General features: G+C 34.3%; 1 protein-coding gene and 1 long non-coding RNA gene across 2 annotated transcripts in view; one reads left to right on the top strand and one right to left on the bottom strand.

Moving 5' to 3' along the window:
- Positions 1 to 19,560, top strand: part of MALRD1 (MAM and LDL receptor class A domain containing 1) — a 964,362-nt gene that overhangs the window by 831,296 nt on the left and 113,506 nt on the right. Inside the window, 1 exon segment of the mRNA XM_012556720.1 lies at positions 1,904 to 1,970. Coding sequence (XP_012412174.1) covers positions 1,904 to 1,970 — 67 coding nt within the window.
- Positions 2,912 to 19,560, bottom strand: part of LOC111821281 (uncharacterized) — a 72,043-nt gene continuing 55,394 nt past the window's right edge. The window contains exons 3-4 of the long non-coding RNA XR_002824727.1: positions 4,122 to 4,174; positions 2,912 to 2,957 (exon numbers count right to left, since the gene is read on the bottom strand). This is a non-coding gene — a long non-coding RNA (uncharacterized LOC111821281). The remainder of the gene's footprint in view (positions 2,958 to 4,121; positions 4,175 to 19,560) is intronic.

Below are 19,560 nucleotides of genomic sequence, written 5' to 3'. Positions count from 1 at the left end.
AAAAGTTATTGTATTTATTTATTTTATGTTTGCTTACTGTGTCCTAGCTTCTTGTTTTGTTTTGATATGCCCAAATAGGCTGCTCATATGAGCTATTTTGATTATTGGCACATTTGAAGGTCTAATGTCCTGTCACCAGGTGGTTAGATCTGTTACCAGGTATGTGAACTCAGGAGTCCACCCACTCCTCCTGTATGGATTCAGCTAAGGTACCCAGGTAGATAGCCACTGAGCGTGTGGTGTAGGCTCTCACAGTCCTAGACAGACATGGGTGATTGCTGTAGGCACAGGCATCTGAGTGTAGCAGAGGGACACACTCTGAGCATAGCAGGGGGCTGACGGCCACCCCTGAGTGTCCAGGAGGAAGACACGTCCCTGTTCCCTAGAGTGCGTATGTGGGTGAGTTTTACAGCCGCACTATGAGCACCTAATGCTGTTAACTGTAAGGACTGAGGGGCAACTTGTATTCATGGGCCCATCTAGCAGGTGGCTAGGTGGTGTGGGTGGAGCCACCAGTCCTCAGGCCCCTAATATGGGTACATTAAGACCCTGCTTAATGGGCTAAGCACTGTCAAATGTCAAGAACCTGCCACTTCACAGCTGAAACAGTTGAAGTTAGAGTTCCGGTATATACCCTGTTGTACTGCGGTAATGAGAGGCTACACAGTTGAAATGGGCCCACACAAGTCTATGCAGGGGGAAAGGCACTCAAGGTCCGTGGATCCCTTATGCTTGTGCTTAGACAAAGGAGCTGTGCCTACCCTGGGTTCCTGGCTTAGCGGAGCCACCAGTTTACTTTTTCCCTGTTTGCTAGTTTGTTCACTCTCCAAGGCATGGAGAATGGCTTCGGGCGTGTGATGGATCCTACATCCGGCCCAGGGGACTCAGCAATTGCTGAAGCTGGTCCAGGACCCAGTGCAGAGCAGGGAGCAGGGAGTAAGTGGGAGCGAGGTTTTTCCCTAAGGAGGGTGTTTTTGATCCACACGGTAAGCCATACGCAAGTACTTATCTTTCACAGATGACGGCTGCTTCTCACTCATTCTGGGTGGCCATGTAGCCTCTCAGTGGCTCAGTCTCTCCTGGTGCAGAAAACGCATGTCCCGAGCACGGCTGCTTGCCTGCCTCACTGCTCCCCCTCGAGCTGCTCAGGCCTGAAAGGCTCAGGCTCTCACCGGGTGAGGTCTGGCAACTCCTCGGTGCTTCCGAACAGTCTCTCCCTCCCCCTGCTACTCAGTCAGGTTCCTCAACTCTGCCTTTGATGTTCAGGGTTCCCAGATTGCCCTATATAATTGAATCACTTGTTTTTTCAGGTCTTTGTTGTAAGAGGGTCCACAGGAAGCATCTGACTACTCCGCCATCTTGGCCCTGCCTCTAATTTTATATCTACAAAAAATTATTTTAAAAGAAAAATGAGATGTCCTGAAATGCACGAAATAAAACATTAGGTTCTTTTTTTCTCTTCTTTTCTTTTTTTATTGTTGTACAACTATATATAGCACAACATTTATCAATTCAATGTTTTTTATGTGTACAGTTCAGTGATACCAATTACATCAGTCATATTGTGCAACCATAACCAGTATCCTTTGCCAAAACTCAGTGCTTCCTAAACTATGACTCGCTTTCTTCTCTCCCTCTGGATACAAATTATGATATATACATACAATGGAATATTACTCAGCCATAAAGAGAAATGAAATCCTGATACATGCTACAACATGGACAAACCTTAAGAACAAAATGCTGGGTTAAGTAGGTTAATAACAAAAGGACAAATATTATATAATCTTAATTATGTGAAATAGCTAGAATAGGCAATGTATAGAGATCAAAGTCAATGTATAAAGATTAAAGTCTAGTAATATACATACTTAACTATGGTCTTTCTACTGCTTCTCTTTAGAGTGCCCAGTAAGTTACTGCAAAAATGGTGGAACTTGTGTAGTGGAGAAAAATGGTCCTATGTGTCGGTAAGGAGCTTGTCTTTTTTTTTAAATTAACTTTTATTGTAGTTGGTAAATATCAATGAATATGTGGTTAAAAAAAAACGGTAGATAATGGCAGTATGTATATGTATCTGTCTGAATAAGGGAACCCTGGTGGCACAGTGGTTAAGCATTTGGCTGCTAATCAAAAGATTGGCAATTTAAATCTACCAGCCACTCCTTGGAAACACCATGCAGCGGTTCTACTCTTACATGGTCGCTATGAGTCAGAATCCACTCGACGGCAACGGATTTGTTTTTTGTTTTTTTTCGGGGGGTGGAGTCTGAATAAGAGAAAAGAAGGTATATTTCAGAAAAATATCAATTGTTTAATATGATTTTGCATATCTTTCAACATTTTCTACTATATGGGTTATATATAGTCTTAATAATACTCATTATTACTTGTTTTTAGTATTCATATAAGATTTTAAAGAGATATTTTTATGATATGGGTGTCTATTTCAGATGAACTTAGTATCTGTATTTTCCTCTTTTTATTTCAAATTCTGTGTCTTTCTAACAACAAATGGTAAATTAATTCACTAAATAAGAACTTTTTCTGGTTTATGAGATGGATATTTGTGAATAGTTAAAGATAAGGTACAGATAAAGAATATATTTGCATACTCAAAATAAGAATAAATAAAAAGAGGCATTGTGATTTCTTTTGGGAATTATTTATATTTCATATCAAAGATAGTTTGATTTTTTTTCTCACCCTTTAGGGAATTGTGCAAAATGTGTTCATAAACTCCAAAGGAAATGATGCATATTCCATTATGTTTGTGTTTATGACTTTTAATTCAGCAGATTCATGCATATCACTTTGCTTATTAGAGAAATGATTACAGGTTGATACTCAAGTAATAACAAAACACACATAAGTATCTGGCAAATACTGATTAATAGTTGTTTAAATCCTTTTATCCTTTTGCGTCAACACTTGTATTTTAGGACAGCAGTTTAGTCCTAAAAAAAAAAAAAAAAACGAATTAAAACAACAGCAAACATTTCATGTAAGATATATTTAGACATTGCTTTAACGCTGTTGAAACTGAATTACTTATGAGTTTCTCAACAAGTTTTTTTCTCTCAAATGCATTACATAATTTATTTTACATCTCATCAGAATTATAACTTTCCCTATATCAGTTTCCATGAAAATTAATTTATCATAAACTATTACTTGATGGAAAAAAGTGTAATATTAATTTGTAAAATCTCCTGAAACAAATTGAGAATGATGTCATAAATAATGTTTATTGAATGTTCACTGAATGCATAATGATATTGAATGTCAACTGTTTACAATAAAAAGGTTTGAATTTTTGTCCTTGTTAGCCCTGCTACTTCTGCCAGAAAGCTCCTGGACTTTATAGATAGCCTCAGCTGAGCAAGCAGAAAGCTTTGCATTCCTTGGCAACCTCCTCGCCGACTTAAATAAACTTTAAAAATTGAAATCCAGAAAGTGAAGTCCTAAAGTTGTTTCTCTCTAATGAGGAAATGTGGAAATGTTGGTGGGGCAGGGTGGGGGTGTGTGTGGAGATGTGATAGGAGGACTGACAAGGGAACAGAATAAAGAAAGGATTAATCAGTGGGACAAAATATAGAAAGGAATCCACTAACAAGAAAGTTAATCAAATATTTAATATATTATCTTTGAGAATAAATAATATTTTTCAAATAGTCAAATAACTATATCATCAGTGCAAACAAATATGTCACATTTGGAATTAGTGCTATCTACAACTTAGGTGTGAAAAAATCACATTTGATATTTTTTAGTGGTATAGCATGATAGCATCTTCATTTAAATATTTCTTTAAAATTGTGAACTGAAAAAGTAACACATGTGTTGTAACATTTTTTTAAAAAAATCCTATAGTAGTGTATCAGGCAAAAAGTAGAAATCTCCTTACACTCAAATTTCACTCTTTAATTGTGTGATTTATACTTATTTAGATTTTTTTTTCCTTCAAACACACATGTACACAAAAATATACATTTTTTTTTTTTTTACAGAAAAGTGAATTATACCTTATGTGTTACTTTGCACCTTGATTTTTTTCTCTTTATGAAATATCATGGCTATTCTTCCATGTTAGTACATATGAATCTAGATCCATCACTTACTGACTGTGTGGGTGTTGGTTAAGTCCTTTAACATTCCTGTTCAGGTTCTTCTTCTGTGAAAAGAAAATAACAATAGCACTTACCTCAGAAGGTTGTTGTGAGGTTTCAAGGGTTAATACCCGTAAAACTTTATGCACAACAGAAAAAAAAAAAAAAGTTGCCTGATCCTGCACCATTTTCCTGATCCTTAGTATGTTTGAATCCATTGTTGTGGCTGTTGTGTCAATCCATAAGGTCGCCATGAGTCAGAACCAACTCAATGGCAAGTAACAACAACAACATATGCAAAACACTCTGAACAATGCCTGACCCATAAAATATATTATAGGAATTCTGTCAGTATTATTATATTATTCTTTTTTATGCTGTGTAGTATGCATATTCTGTGTATGGATTTGTCAGAATTTAATGTTGTACTAACGGTTGTTTAATTCTTGAATATTTGTTTTCTCAAATAATCTTGCAATACTCATCTTTTGACTTACCCTAGTCTAATTATTTATTTTTAGATAAACCTTACTGAAATACCAAATAACAATGTAAATTATTTTTAATTAAAGTTAGTGTCAAATTGGAGAATCAGTCTTCTAGTTCAGTTTTCACTTATAGGTAGTCTTTTTGGATTTAAGGTTAACTGATGACTTGGGTTTACAATACAAAGTGTTAGAGAGCTAAAGTGCACCGTAGAAAGTTGGTGGCTTTACCTCAGCCATACCCTTTCTTTCCAAATCCCTCTCTGAGTGTGGAATTTGTGCATCTAAGAGTGTGAAATCTGAGCCATGAAGACATAGAAATGCTCCAGAAAAGAGCATAGGATTGGGACTTTATTGTCTTTGTCATCTGGGGATAGCCAAAGAACCAAGGACAGAAGACCAAAGCCCATCTCTCACTGAAGCCATTAATGGACACAAGAATTTCATGGTTTCTCGGAGGTAGGAAAGGGCTGTCATCAAAGCCTTTAGATTTTCTCTTGGCATCTAAGATGCCTTGGTAATGGACCTCCAGGTGGCACCTGTAAGATCTGGGAGTAGAGAGACTTCATGAGAATGTCATTGGGTTTCTGGAATTTTATACTTATCCACAAGAACAGAAACTACTAAGGAAACTAGTTTGCCATTACTTGTGAAACACCAGCAGCCTGACATGTTGTAGGGCCGAAGAAGTAAACCATGAACCAAGACAGGGAAATTATCCCTCACCTAAGGAGGTGTGATTATTTTATTATTTTGATATGTCAAAACGTCTATTAGGAAAAGGAGATAAATCATAATAGTCTGAACTGTGTAATATAAGTGGAAATGATTTACAATAAATAAAAGAAACATAATCAAGCCAGCAAAGATGAAGAAGAAAAACAGGCAGCAGCATTTAAATAAAATACTTAGTAAAAATTAAGTAGAAGGAATAAATCCAAATATATCACAGGTCACAATAAATATTAAAATAATAGTCAATCAAAACACACACACATATACGTATACACACACATATTTAGGAGATATATATATCTTCCAAATGTGTGTATGTGTATATATATATGTTTATATAGAATTTATATTTATGTATAATTATATGTATATTTATATATAATTTTAGATTGCATTTATATATAACTTTAAACAAGGAATATCCCCAGAAGAAGAACAGCTAAAACAAAAAACAAGGACAAAAAGATTTTGGCATTTAAAATAAATAAGCAAGAATACTAATAATATCATAAAAAGTAAAAAATAATATAAGCAACTAAAAAAAACAATGGATGTATATTTTGACAATTTTTTACTAGTTTTATTTGTAAGGACAACTTGAAAAATTATGAACTTAAAAATGAAAAGAATAAAATATCGTGCATATTTTGTTACAGAAAAGTTTGATACATAATCAAAGGCTCTAAAGTATAAAATATATTAAATTAGGATAAAATCTGTGGATAAAGGAAATCATATATGAATTTAGTGAGTAAAAAGAACATTGTAAAATTTATGACTGTTAAAGAAAAACTGTTTTGTGTATTCTTTGTTGGAAGATGATGGGTATCCAGTCAACATGGTATTTAGGTTTTAATGGCTATATTTAAAAGTGTGGTGTAAGGGTCTTATTTATAGTAGCCTGGAGATCGTCCCTTTGCAATTGTTTAATGCTAAGATGAAAAAAATTTTTAATTTCTACTTAAAATGAAAGGGACTACAAAGTTTTTAAAAACTCTTTTGGGGAATATGTGGGCAAAATTTTGAAGACCGTGTTCCTGGGAAATTAAGATCATATTTTTAATGTATTTTCATGACCAATACCTAATACATACCTGACATTATAGGAACTATTTGAGTAGCTGTGCTGACACCTGGCTTTACAATACAAAGTTTTCGAGTAACTAAAGGAGCACTGTAGAAAGTCGGTGGTGAATGAGTAAATGAATAAAAATGAGTGAATGAATACAAATGGAAAGTGCTGAAATTTCAAGGAAAAGCATCAGTTACTTCAAAACATGTTTTTAAATATATTGAGATATGAACAAATGACCTCTCCATAATCTAAACTACCAATCACAAAGGAGTTGTTAGGTATCATTCATGTATCCGGCAAGAAGTATGTTGAGGGAATAAATGATGTGCCCATCATACTAAAATTATTCTCCAGTTTACAAAACTCCATTTTTCTACAATGACAGAAGAGGGTGCTCTTAAACTAGGAATCTTTTAAACACCTCAAATCTCCAACCCTAGTCATGAAATGAAGGGATTAAGGGACAAAATCAGTCTCCATCAATTCAAAGTCAGTATTGAAGAAAAATTTTTTGAACTGGTGAACACTCCTCATCACCAAGAAGAAAAAGAAGTCAAAAAAAAAACAAATGCCAACTCCAAATTGAATTAAACATTGTTAAAGAAGCATTTTGGGATATGAAGGAAAAAAAAAACCTAACTGAAAATTTCAAAGTCTAGTTATAAAAATGGACAATACAACAGTAAAAAATAAAATAAGAACTGACTGAATTCAGGAAAAAATAAATATTAAATTAAAAGTTACCCAAGGGAGAATAGATTCAGATGCAAATTTAATAAAGAATTATTGAACAAAAGCAAGAAAACAACTAAGAGAAAGAAACTAAGATAAAGAAGTAAAAAGAATCAGAAAGAAAGTGGTTGAAATGAAAGATAAAGGTCATACATATAATTGGAATCCCTACAGAGGAAAATAAAACAACATAACAGAACTAATATTTAATCCCAGTAAGCGTCTCCAGAAATGAAAGAAAATCTGAATCTACCTATTGAAAGGGCCAACTGGTACTTGTGGAAATGGACACAAAACCAACAAATCCAGGATATATCTTAGTAAAGTTATTAGACATTAAGATAAGGGAAAAAATGCTCAGGGCCTCTAGGAAAAAAAAAAATAACATACAAGGATAAGGAATTAGACAGCCATTAGACTTCACAAGCAAGGAAATAACATAGCAGCATTTAAAAGAAAAACTCAAGAAAAGAAAGTGTGAACCAAGGAATATATATTCAAACAAGCTGTCCTTCTAGTATCAAGGCTATAGAAAATCATCTTTTACTGAGAAATCTATGGGAAGATGAGCTTAATCCCATCTAGAGATGATTAGAGAAACTTTGGCAAAAGAACTGATGATAAAACAAGGATGAAGACAATATGGAAGGGTAATATATAAATTTTACACTTTCTGAAAAGTTAAAAATAACATAACTTAAAAATGGGAGATGGGAAAAGGAAAGAGAAGAATAAAATAAGCTCATTGACTATTTTATCAGCAATAGGTGGGAGACAAAAGATATCATTAAACACTGACAAACCAAATATTAAACAGTTTAATAAGAAATATAACAAAATGTATATAACAATTATAATTTAAAATAATTGACAAGTTGATATGAAACATATCTGTCACATCAATAAATGTGAATGGGTTTAACTTACCTATTTAAAAATATATGTGTTTAATCTGGCTTACAAAGCAAGACCCAATGATATGTAAGAAATATGATTAAAACAAAGTGATACATAAATGATAAAAAATAAAGTCACGGGGACAGGTATACCAAACAAATAAAATCAGGGATTGCAATTCTGATATTAGAACAAAGCAGAATTCAAACCAGAAAGCATTATATATGATAAAGAAGAACACTTTTAATGCTAAAATCCATATAAACAATGAAGATAAACAGTCACGAATATCCATGCTCCAAATAACACAGCAGTTACCTTTGTAAAGCAGAAAGTAAAGGAGATGCAAGGAGACATAGTTATAAACACACCAATAATAGGAAATCTTAACATACAGTACAAGATAAGTCAAGTGGACGAAAAGAAGTAGGGATATAAATATCAATGTTTGCACTGTGATATGTTTAGGTCAATCTTATTTCATTATTTTTTTCTAAATCTTTTTACCTTTAGAACAGTTTTAGATTTACAGAAACATTGTGAAGATAAAAGAGTCTCCATATACCCCACGTTCAGTTTTCCTTATTATTAACATCTCGTATTATTGGTAGTTTTGTCACAATTAATGAATCATTATTTATCAAAAAACGGAGAGGTCCTCCAACCTGGAGATTACAAACAAGCAAACAAAAACATTCTATTAAACAACTTTTGAGTGAAAAGAGTAATTCAAGCCAAAATTACAGAATTTCTAAAAAGTAATGACAATAAAAACCCTAAATATTTGAATCTCTGTCATATATCCAAAGTAGTGACCAGAGGAAAATTCATAGTCTTAAGTAATTTTATTACAATAGAAATGAAATAACTAAAATAAATGAATAAATTTCCCAATATAAAAAGATAAAGAACAACCAAGAAAATGCATATAAAGATGAACAAAATTCATTAAGTTTGGAGGATACAAAACTAGCATATAGAAATCAATAGTCTATCTACAAAAACAAAGCTATTTAGAAGAGAAATGGAAAATAAAACCCCTGCTTAGAATAGTAACAGAGAAGATAAACTATTTAGGAATAAACTTAATAAAATAAATGCAAAACTTTTATAATAAAAACAATCCTGAAAGACTTGAACAAATGGAAAAACATTTCTTTTTCCTGGATAGTTGCCTTGACATCATAAAGTTATTCATTTTCCCTAGATTAATCTATAAATTTAACACAATCCCAATTAAAAAAAAATACCCACAAACTTTTTGTGGGATAACCAATTTGATATTAAAATTCATATGGAAAAATAGACATGAAACAATAGTTAGTAAAACACTTAAAAAGATAAGCTATGGGGTGGTACCCCTACTGATATAAATAGAATAAAGCTTTTATTATTAAAACTATGTGGTACTGGTCCATAAGTACACATTATAGACATTTCAGACTAGTGGGATAGAACAGAAAATCTAGAAATATGTCCAACTACATATGAACATTTAATAAATGATAAAGCTGGCATCTCAAATCACTGAACAATGATGGACTTCTTAAAAAAAGAGTGTTGGGACAAGTAGTTGTATTTGGAAAAAGATAAAATTAGAAGCATACCCCACGCCATACACACACAAAAATAAACTTCAGCTGGATCAGAGTTCAAAGATAGACCATACAAGTGGTAGAGGACTACATTTCTCTATAATCTGTACATAGGAAAAAGTTTTATTTTTAATGCCTCAAATTCTAATGCAATCTTGATACTACCCGTTGCCATTGAGTTGATTTGACTCATGTTCATAATATTGATAAGAAAATATTGAGACATTTTACTACATAAAAATTTGTTTTAAAATATTTTGCATGGCAAGAAACATCATATTCAATATCAAAAGACAAATGACAAAGTACGAGAAAATACTTGCATCACAGATAAAGGATAAATATCCCTAATACATAAAGAACTATTTAAAAACAGAGGCAAAGCCCAAAAACTGTATAGAAAATAAATGGACAAAAGATTAATTTTAAAAATATAAAATGTCCCTTAAACATATGAAAAGAGGTTCAACTTCACTCATAAAAGAAAGTCAAAACCATACTAGCCTCGCAGATAAGGAACATAATTTGTTGGCAAGACAGTGAACAAACAGGCACTCACACATTACCGGTTGAAATGTAAATTGGTACAATTCTTAAGGAGGTGAATTTGGCAAGATCTAACAGGACTACAGAGCCCTGGCAATGCAGTGGTTAAGAGCTTGGCTGCTAACCCAAAGGTGGGCAGTTGGAACCCACCAGCCACTCCTTGGAAACCCTGTGGGCCAGTTCTACTCTGTCCTGTAGGGTCACTATGAGTCAGAATCAACTCGACGGCAATGGGTTTGCATTGGTTTTCTTAACAGAACTACATATTTATTTACATTTTGACATAACAGTTGCATTTTTGGAAATGTATACTGTTTATACACACCCAACACTATGAGAATTCATGTGCACAAGGTCATGCACCGTAACATTTTTATAATTTTAAAAATACTGGAAACAATCTAACTGCTCATATATGTAGGAGAATGATTGAATAAACAATGGTACACCCACACAATAGAGAACAGCTAGAATGTGGAGCAGTTAAAAAATATCCCTTGGGTCAAGTGGAGAAGTATGGCATGGAGCAAGCTACAGGAAAATGAAGAAATGTAGTTATAATCACTGGAACTGTTCTGTAGCTTTTCTTTCATTTGACTCAAATGTTAAAAAGAAAAATCTAAGCGCACATTATTAATAATTACTTACCAGGCAGATATTAAGAGTTTTACATGCTTTTGTTCTTAATGTAAACCTGTAGAACTGATGATAATATTTCTGATTTGTCAGTTAAAAAGATGAGATTTGATGATATTAGGTAATTTTCTCAGAGTCCAAAAGCAAGAAAGAGGTAAGAGTCCAGATTGCAACCTATGTCTTTGACCAAGGTTTATGCTCTTGAGTTCTCAACCATTGTGGTATGTTGATTATTTGGAGATTTGACTAGATGGCTCATGATTCTTCAAATTGCATGATTCTATGAGTACAGACTCAAATCAAATTCCAGATGAAATTCTAGAACTAAGTTTTATTTTTATTTCGTTACTTGTTTTTTAATGTGTTGCAATTTCATTCCTATGATTGCGCTTTTATTCATTTACCTTTTCCCACTTTGACTACCAAAAAAATTTTAGATTCATTTTATATGTCCCAGCTCATGTAGAACCTCTTCTCTAGAACTCTTCATGACCCCACATGCATATGATTATATCCTGTATGGAATGTACAATATAGGATGAAGATACTAGTCTAAAAACAGATAAACATGTATATGAGCTCTACCACTTACTAACTCCATGACTTTGAATAAGTTACCCAACTTCTCTGTAAGGAAGAAGAAGAAAAAAGTCATTTGCTATGAAACTAACATTCTCTGCATGATAGAGCTGTGAATTGTAAGAGGATTTTGTATTTCTAAAATGTACAATTCATAATTATTTTACTTAAGAACATGTTTTAAAATTCTGTATCTAAGTGGGAAGCACTACTAATCTGTTCTCCAATTTCTTATTTACCGTTATCTAAATCATCTCCTTCACAATCAACAATAGTTCTTTACAAGGCTGAATACAGAATAAATCATCCAAATTTAAGATCATGGCCTCTGTTGTTTTTCAAACATAGTACTTCAAGTGCTAAAGACTACAATATGTATTTATAACATTTGAATCTTTGGCAAATTAAAAAAAAATCCTCATTCCAAGGTTTCAAAAATCTATTTATAGAGGAGAGTATTTTGATGTCTTTTATGTAGTACACTTGAAAGGCCATGCAGGTCTATTTTTTAAAATCAAATACACAGAACAGACAATAATGTAAGAAAATATAAATTACCAAAATTGGTCAAGAAGAGGTAGAGAAACTGAATAGATTGACAGAGTACAAATTTAAAAATCAAAGATCTCTCCATCCCAAAAATGTAAATGTATGTATCTATCAAAAAAACTAAAAATATTTTACATTAAAGCCAGGACTAAGAAAAGGAGGGTTGCTAGCTCTGGAATTATTCCATTTGCTCAGGGGGTTTAACCAATAGGATAAGCAAAAAGAAATGAGTAGAACATATAGAAAAAGAAGAAACACCATATAATTGCAAACATTGTCAGCCTAGGAAATCCAAACAAATTAACTGCAATACTATTAAAATGATCAAAGGTTTCAGCAAGGTAGATAAATATGAGATAAATATGCAGGAATTGATCAATTTTCTTTATACCAATATTAATGATAATTGGACAAGATACTTGGAAAAGTGCACCATTCTGAAATAGTAACAAATATTATAATATAGACAGGCCTACACATAACAATTTTTTAAAGACCTGCATTAAAAAAAATCTAATAATCTCAGATGAAGGAGTACTCAAAGAAGACCTGAATAAATGGATAGAAAAAAAAATAGATGAACGTACTACTTCCTGTAATTAGCAATAGTCAATATTGTCCAAATGTCTGCTAATCAGAGAATATTTTTTTAATAGATGAGTGGATTTTAGTGTTTACCTGGAAAAATAAGTATAAAATTTAAAAACAAAATTGAGGGGTGTTTACTGTACTTAAAATTAAAGCTTGCTATAAAGTCACAGTAAGGAATATTACTGTGGAGTTGGAACAGGAATAAACAGACTTTTGATGAAAATGTATGGGTTGGACTGTGTAATAACTGGTATTACAACAATTGGTTGTAAATTATTATTGACACTATATAAAGAGAATTAATTCAAGAATTATTAAAGCTCTAAACAGGTAAAAAGTATCTATAAAAATTCTTAGAGAAAATGTAAGGGAATTTTAAAAAATTATCTTGAAGTAGGGAGGTCATTTCTAAGTTCTAGTAGTCATAAAGGAAAAGATAAACAGATTCAAAATTTGACCACATGGATGGTTCTTAACAAAATTAAAACTTCAGTATGATGACAAAAACCATAAACAAAATTCAAAGACAAATAACAGACCAGGAGAAATCTACGCAGTATATACTACAGGTGGGGATTAGCTGTAATACATAAAGGGCCCCATCAAAGCAATAAAATTGTGCGATAGATAACTAGACAAGTATTATTTACAAAGGATGGAATATAAATGGTCAACACACATGTGAAAAAAAAATTGAATCTCTTTAATGAGTGCAAAGTAAACCACTGATACCCATTTTTTCCTGTCAAAGTGACAAAAGATGGTTAAATAATATTCACTACTTGTGAGAACATAGGGACACAGTCCCTCTTATATACAGGTTGTAAGGAGATAACTTATATGTTTAGGAAACTAAATATTCAACATTCAGGGAAAAAAATTAGGAAAGACAAAATGGCAATATCCATTCAAATGTTTTAGCATAAATGCTCCAACTCAATGATCTCAATCCTAGGAATCCAGCCTACTGATATATTAATAAAAAATATAAGCATATACATGTTCATTTTTGAGTTTTTTAGTAGCACCATATTAAAAACAAACTTAACTGTTAAATAATGGAATGGAATATCATGTCACAATTTTTAAAATGGAAAACATAAATCCTGATAGAGAAAAGTATCTACTTTATATTGTTAGATGAAAAGGGAAAATCCCAAACTAATATGCATATTAAGGTCTGATTTCTGAGGGGAAAAGTGTATGAATGTCTGTATGCAAAAGCAAAAACAAAAATCTGCCAGGATACACATCAAATTATTAAGAGTAATAATTTATGGCTTGAGATTGGCTTTGGGGGAAGGGTTATTTCATATTTAAATGTATGCATTTTTATTTTAGCAGGTACTGCTTTTGTAATTATAAAGAAGTATTTTAAAAACTGTTATAATACTTAAAAAATAGTAACATCTCTTACAATAACAGAGCAAAAAGGCTGCTGTTATCAAAGGGTCTTCAGGACAAATGTGCCTGCCTCTCTGTTTTCTTTCCCTGTTGTCAGAAAGCATTACATACTCTCGGCCGCGGGCAGTGCCAAGCAGCAAGACAGACCAGGAATGTGATTGAAAATGAAGCAAGTAATGGCTCTTACCAAGCCTTCCTCCTCACCTCACTCGCAAAGCTGGATGCTGCTCCAATCACATGACAAAAGAGTCATGAAAATGGAAAACACAGTAGTACCTAATTTTCCTTCTCTGCCCCTTTCACAGAAAGAAAGCCTCGTTTGTACAGTTAGCTGGTAAATTGTTACTCCCAAGCCAGCCGTAAGCTTTCTTTCACAGCTGAAAACTGCATGGCTTTGACAATTTGATGTAAGTGCCTCATGAATGACCTGTTGACTTATCCAGGGAGGGTATTTTCTAAGAAAGAATATGGCCCAGATTTAGCTCACTGGTCATTGCTGACAGGGATTTGTGATCCAGATATTTTCTAAAGTCTCTGGTATGACCTGACTGTTAAGTAGATATTTCTGTCCTTCTAGAAGAAAAGTGGTGGGTTATTTCTGGGGCAGTATCTAATGCCAAAGGACTTGCTTTAAAAGGGAGAACAAGAGATAGCTGTCTATATTATAAGAATCAGGAACTTCGGAAAGCTAACTACTTAACTGATCCTCAGATAGCTGCATAGGAAAATATCTCACTTGATCTACACAGTTTTTGCTTCATCAGTTTTCCTAGCATGTGCACACTGGAGCTTTAATGGGGTAGCAGTTGATTGAAAATGACATCTTTTCTTTCCTTGCTATGTGTGATGTGTGTATGTGTCTAAAGCACTCTATTGAATGGGAGAGAGTGAAACAGCCAGTGGAGGCACTCAGAGACCCAGGCTTCTAAGAATGCTGACTGACACAAAGTCATTCCTCGGACCGAATTTCACAATTTCCCCAACCAGGCTCCCTGGTGGCACTGGAACTGCAGGCTATCCCGTGCTGCCCGGATCCTACATAGCTTTCCTTCCTGCTCAGCCAGCATGAGTTTAACTATGTCAGGGTAGAATCTTTTGTGCTGTTGCTAGGTGGCTGATCTCTGCCTTACAGAGGATAATCTAGCAAATGAGGTAGAACTTTTGGAACTTATCCCTCTTAGGAGTGAAGTGTTGACAGATCTAAGTAGTTCAATACTTTTTAATTTGGAAACCCCGTGAGACTTTTCTTATCCTCTGAAAGCCCCAGTTTATGTTTGCCATTGCTTTAATCTGATGTCCAGCTGTAACTCTGAGATGTACACCTTCCCTGTGTATTCTTTATAGAAAGCCTTAGTTTATTTTCCTTATTTTCACCAGGAGTAAGAAGGAGGTAATGAAAGTTGTTTATGTTCCCAAATTTAGGATTGAACAATGGTTATTCATGACCAATGTTTAGATATTATATAGTGTATAAATCTATAGGTTCACATTATCCCATACATCCATTTACAATGTACGGAAAAATAATTGTGAGGGGTACATAATTAAAACCGGAAAATGTAAAAACAATACAGTAACATGATTTTCTAGAAATTCTGATTATGAGGTTGATAGAATTTCTACTTGCTATTTTATTTCCTGTGTGTGAGGTAGTGATTGATGACATAAATGCATTGGAGCAAATATTTCAGAAGCATCAAGAAAAAGGAGAAAAGAAGTATGCACTTTTGTATTGAATGAAGAAAAATGTATTCTTTTGTGTTTATTGCCTAGGGATCCAGAAAGAAAACTTATAATAATGTCACAGGAAGACTTTTCATTTTTGTGCCACCAACCATCTAATAATATTGAGGACTAAAGTAGCATGCTTTCTTTCTTTCTTTTTTTTTTTTCCTTTGGTCTGGTCTTTTCTTTTTTTATTGTTGTAGTTTAAGTGAAAGTTTACAATTCAAGTTAGTCTCTCATACAAAAATTTATACATACATTGTTATGTGACCCTAATTGCTCTCCTTATACTGTGACAGCACACTCCTCCTTTCTACCCCTGATTTCCCATGTCCGTTCAACCAGCTCCTAACCCTCTCTGCCTTCTTATCTCACCTCCGGACAGAAGCTGCCCATTTAGTCTCTTGTATCTACTTGCGCTAAGAAGCACACTCTTCATGAGTATCATTTTATGTCCCACAGTCCCGTCCAATCTTTGTCTGAAGATTTGGCCTCGGGAATTGTTTTAGTTCTGGGTTGACAAAGTCTGGAGGCCATGCTTTCTGGGGTTCTTCCAGTCTCAGCCAGACCAGTAAGTCTGGTCTTTTTATTCAATTTGAGTTCTGGATCCCACCCTTCCCCCACTCCATCAGTGGCTATCTGTTGTATTCCTGGTCATTGGCAGTAGCCGGGCACCATCCAGTTCTTCTGGTCTCAGACTGATGAAGTCTCCTGTCTATAGGCCTTTTCTGTCTCTTGGGCTAATACTTTCCTTGTGTCTTTGGTGATCTTCATTCTCCTTTTCTCCAGGTGGGGGGATCAATTGATGCATCTTAGATGGCCGCTTGCTAGCTTTTAAGACCCCAGATGCAATTCACCAAAGCAGGATGCAGAACATTTTCTTAATAAACTATGTTATGCCAATCGGCCAAGACGTCCCCTGAAAGCGTGGTCCCAAGACCCCCGCCCCTGCTACTCTGTCCCTTGAACTGTTTGATTGTATTCAGGAAACTTCTTAGCATTGGTTTAGTCCAGTTGTACTGACTTCCCCTGTAGTGTGTGCTGTTCTTCCCTTCACTTAAGACAATTCATGTCTACTATCTAGCTAGTGAATAACCCTCTCCCTCTCTCCTCACACTGGTAACCATCCAAGAATGTTTTCTTCTGTGTTTAAACCTTTTCTTGAGTTCTTATGACAGTGGTCTTATACAATATTTGTCCTTCTGTGACTGACTAAATTCACGCAGCATAATGACCTCCAGCTTCCTCCATGTTATAAGATGTTTCACAGCTTCATCGTTGTTCTTTATCATTGCCTGGCATTCCATTGTGTGGATATACCGTAATTTGTTTATCCATATGTCCATTGATGGGCACCTAGGTTGCTTCCATCTTTTTGCTATCGTAAACAGTGCTGCAATGAACATGGGTACGCATATATATATTCATATGACGGCTCTTAATTCTCTAGAATATATTCCAAGGAGTGGGATTCCTGGATCTTATGGTACTTCTATTTCTAGCCTTTTAAGGAAGTGCCAAATTGATTTCCACAGTGGTTGTACCATTTTACATTCCCACCAGCAGTGTATAAGTGTTCCAGTCTCACCACAACCTCTCCACCATTTATTATTTTGTGTTTTTTAGATTAATGCTAGCCTTGTTGGGGTGAGATGTCATCTCATTGTAATTTTGATTTGCATTTCTCTAATGGCTAATGACCGTGAGGATTTCTTGATGTGTCTGTCAGCCACATGACTGTCTTCTTTGGCAAAGTGCCTGTTCATATACTTTGCCCATTTTTTTATTTTATTTTTTATTTTTTTGTTTATTGTTGTAGTTTAAGTGAAAGTTTACAATTCAAGTTAGTCTCTTATACAAAAATTTATACATACATTGTTATGTGACCCTAATTGCTCTCCCTATACTGTAACAGCACACTCCTCCTTCCTACCTCTGATTTTCCATGTCCATTCAACCAGATCCTAACAATCTCTGCCTTATCATCTCACCTCCGGACAGAAGCTGCCCATTTAGTCTCTTGTATCTAATAAGCTAAGAAGCACACTCTTCAAGAGTATTATTTTATGTCCCACAGTCCAGTCCAGTCTTTGTCTGAAGGGTTGGGCTCAGAAATTGTTTTCGTTCTAGGCTGACAGAGAACTTTGCCCATTTTTTAATTGGGTTATTTATCTTTTTGTTGTTGACGTTTTACAGTGTCTTGCAGATTTTAGAAATTAGATGCTGATTGGATTTGTTGTAGCCAAATTTTTTTTCCCAGTCTGTAAGTTGTCTTTTGACTCTTTTGGTGAAGTCTTTTGATGAGCATAAGTGTGTGATTTTTAGGAGGTCCCAGTTATCTAGTCTATCTTCTGGTGCTTGTGCATTGTTACTTATGGTTCGTATTGTGTTTATGCCATGTAATAGGGCTCCTAGCGTTGTCCCTATTTTTTCTTCCATGATCTTTATCGTTTTTGATTTTATATTTAAGTCTTTGATCCATTTTGAGTTAGTTTTTGTACATGGCGTGAGGTATGGGTCTTGTTCCAGTTTTTTTGCAGATAGATATCTAGTTATGCCAGCACCATTTGTTAAAGAGACTCTCTTTTCCCCAGTTAATGGACTTCAGGCCTTTGTCAAATATCAGCTGCTCGTAGGTGGATGAATTTATGTCTGGATTCTCAATTCTGTTCCATTGATCTATGTATCTGTTGTTGTACCAGTACCAGGCTGTTTTGACTGCAGTGGCAGTATAATAGGTTCTAAAATCAGGTAGTGTGAGGCCTCTCACTTTGATCTTCTTCTTGGGTAATGCTTTTCTAATCCAGAGCCTCTTCCCTTTGCATATGAAGTTAGTGATTTATTTCTCCATCCCATTAAAAAATGCCAGTGTAATCTGGATCAAGATTGCATTGTATCTGTAGATCACTTTGGGTAAAACTGACATTTTCACAATGTTGAGTCTTCGTATCCATGCGCAAGGTATGTTTTTCCACTTATGCATGTCTCTTCTGGTTTCTTGCAGTAGAGTCTTGTAGTTTTCATTGTATAGGTCTTTTATGTTTCTGGTTAGATTTATTCCTAAGTATTTTATCTTCTTGGGGGCTATTGTAAATGGTATTGATTTGGTGATTTCCTGTTGAAAGTTCGTTTTGTTGGTGTAGAGGAATCCAAATGATTTTTGTATATTTATCTCGTATCCTGATACTTTGCTGAAATCTTCTCTTAGTTCCAGTAGTTTTCTTGTGGATTTTTTGCAGTTTTCTATGTATAAGATAATATCATCTAGAAATAGAGATACTTCAACTTCTTCTCTACCAATTTGGATGCCCTTTATTTCCTTTTCTAGTCTAATTGCTCTGGCTAGGACCTCCAGCACAGTGTTGAATAAGAGTGGTGATGAAGGGCATACTTGTGTGCTTCCTGTTCTCAAGGGGAATGCTTTCCAAATCTCTCCATTTAGGATAATGTTGGCTGTTGACTTTGTATAAATGCCCTTAATTATATTGAGGAATTTCCCTTCTATTCCTATTTTGCTGAGAGTTTTTATCATGAAAGGGTATTGGACTTTGTCAAATGTCTTTTCTGCATCAATTGATAATATCATGTGGTTCTTGTCTTTTGTTTTGTTAATGTGATGGATTACACTGATTATTTTTCTAATGTTGAACCATCCCTGCATACCTGGTATAAATCCGACTTGATATATTGTTGAATTTTTCTGGGTAAAATTTTGTTGAGGATTTTTGCATCAATGTTCATGAGGGATATTGGTCTGTAATTTTCTTTTTTTGTGGTGTCTTTACCTGATTTTGGTATCTGGGTTATGCTGGCTTTATAGAATGAGTTTGGGACTATTCCGTCCTTTTCTATGCTCTGAAATACCTTTAGTAGTAGTGGTGTTAACTCTTCTCTGAAAGTTT

This window comes from Trichechus manatus, unplaced genomic scaffold, assembly GCF_000243295.1.
Source record: "Trichechus manatus latirostris isolate Lorelei unplaced genomic scaffold, TriManLat1.0 scaffold00075, whole genome shotgun sequence".
NCBI classification, from domain to species: domain Eukaryota; kingdom Metazoa; phylum Chordata; class Mammalia; order Sirenia; family Trichechidae; genus Trichechus; species Trichechus manatus.
Note: the sequence above shows the minus strand (reverse complement) of the source record. Positions and strands in the feature narration are given on the sequence as shown.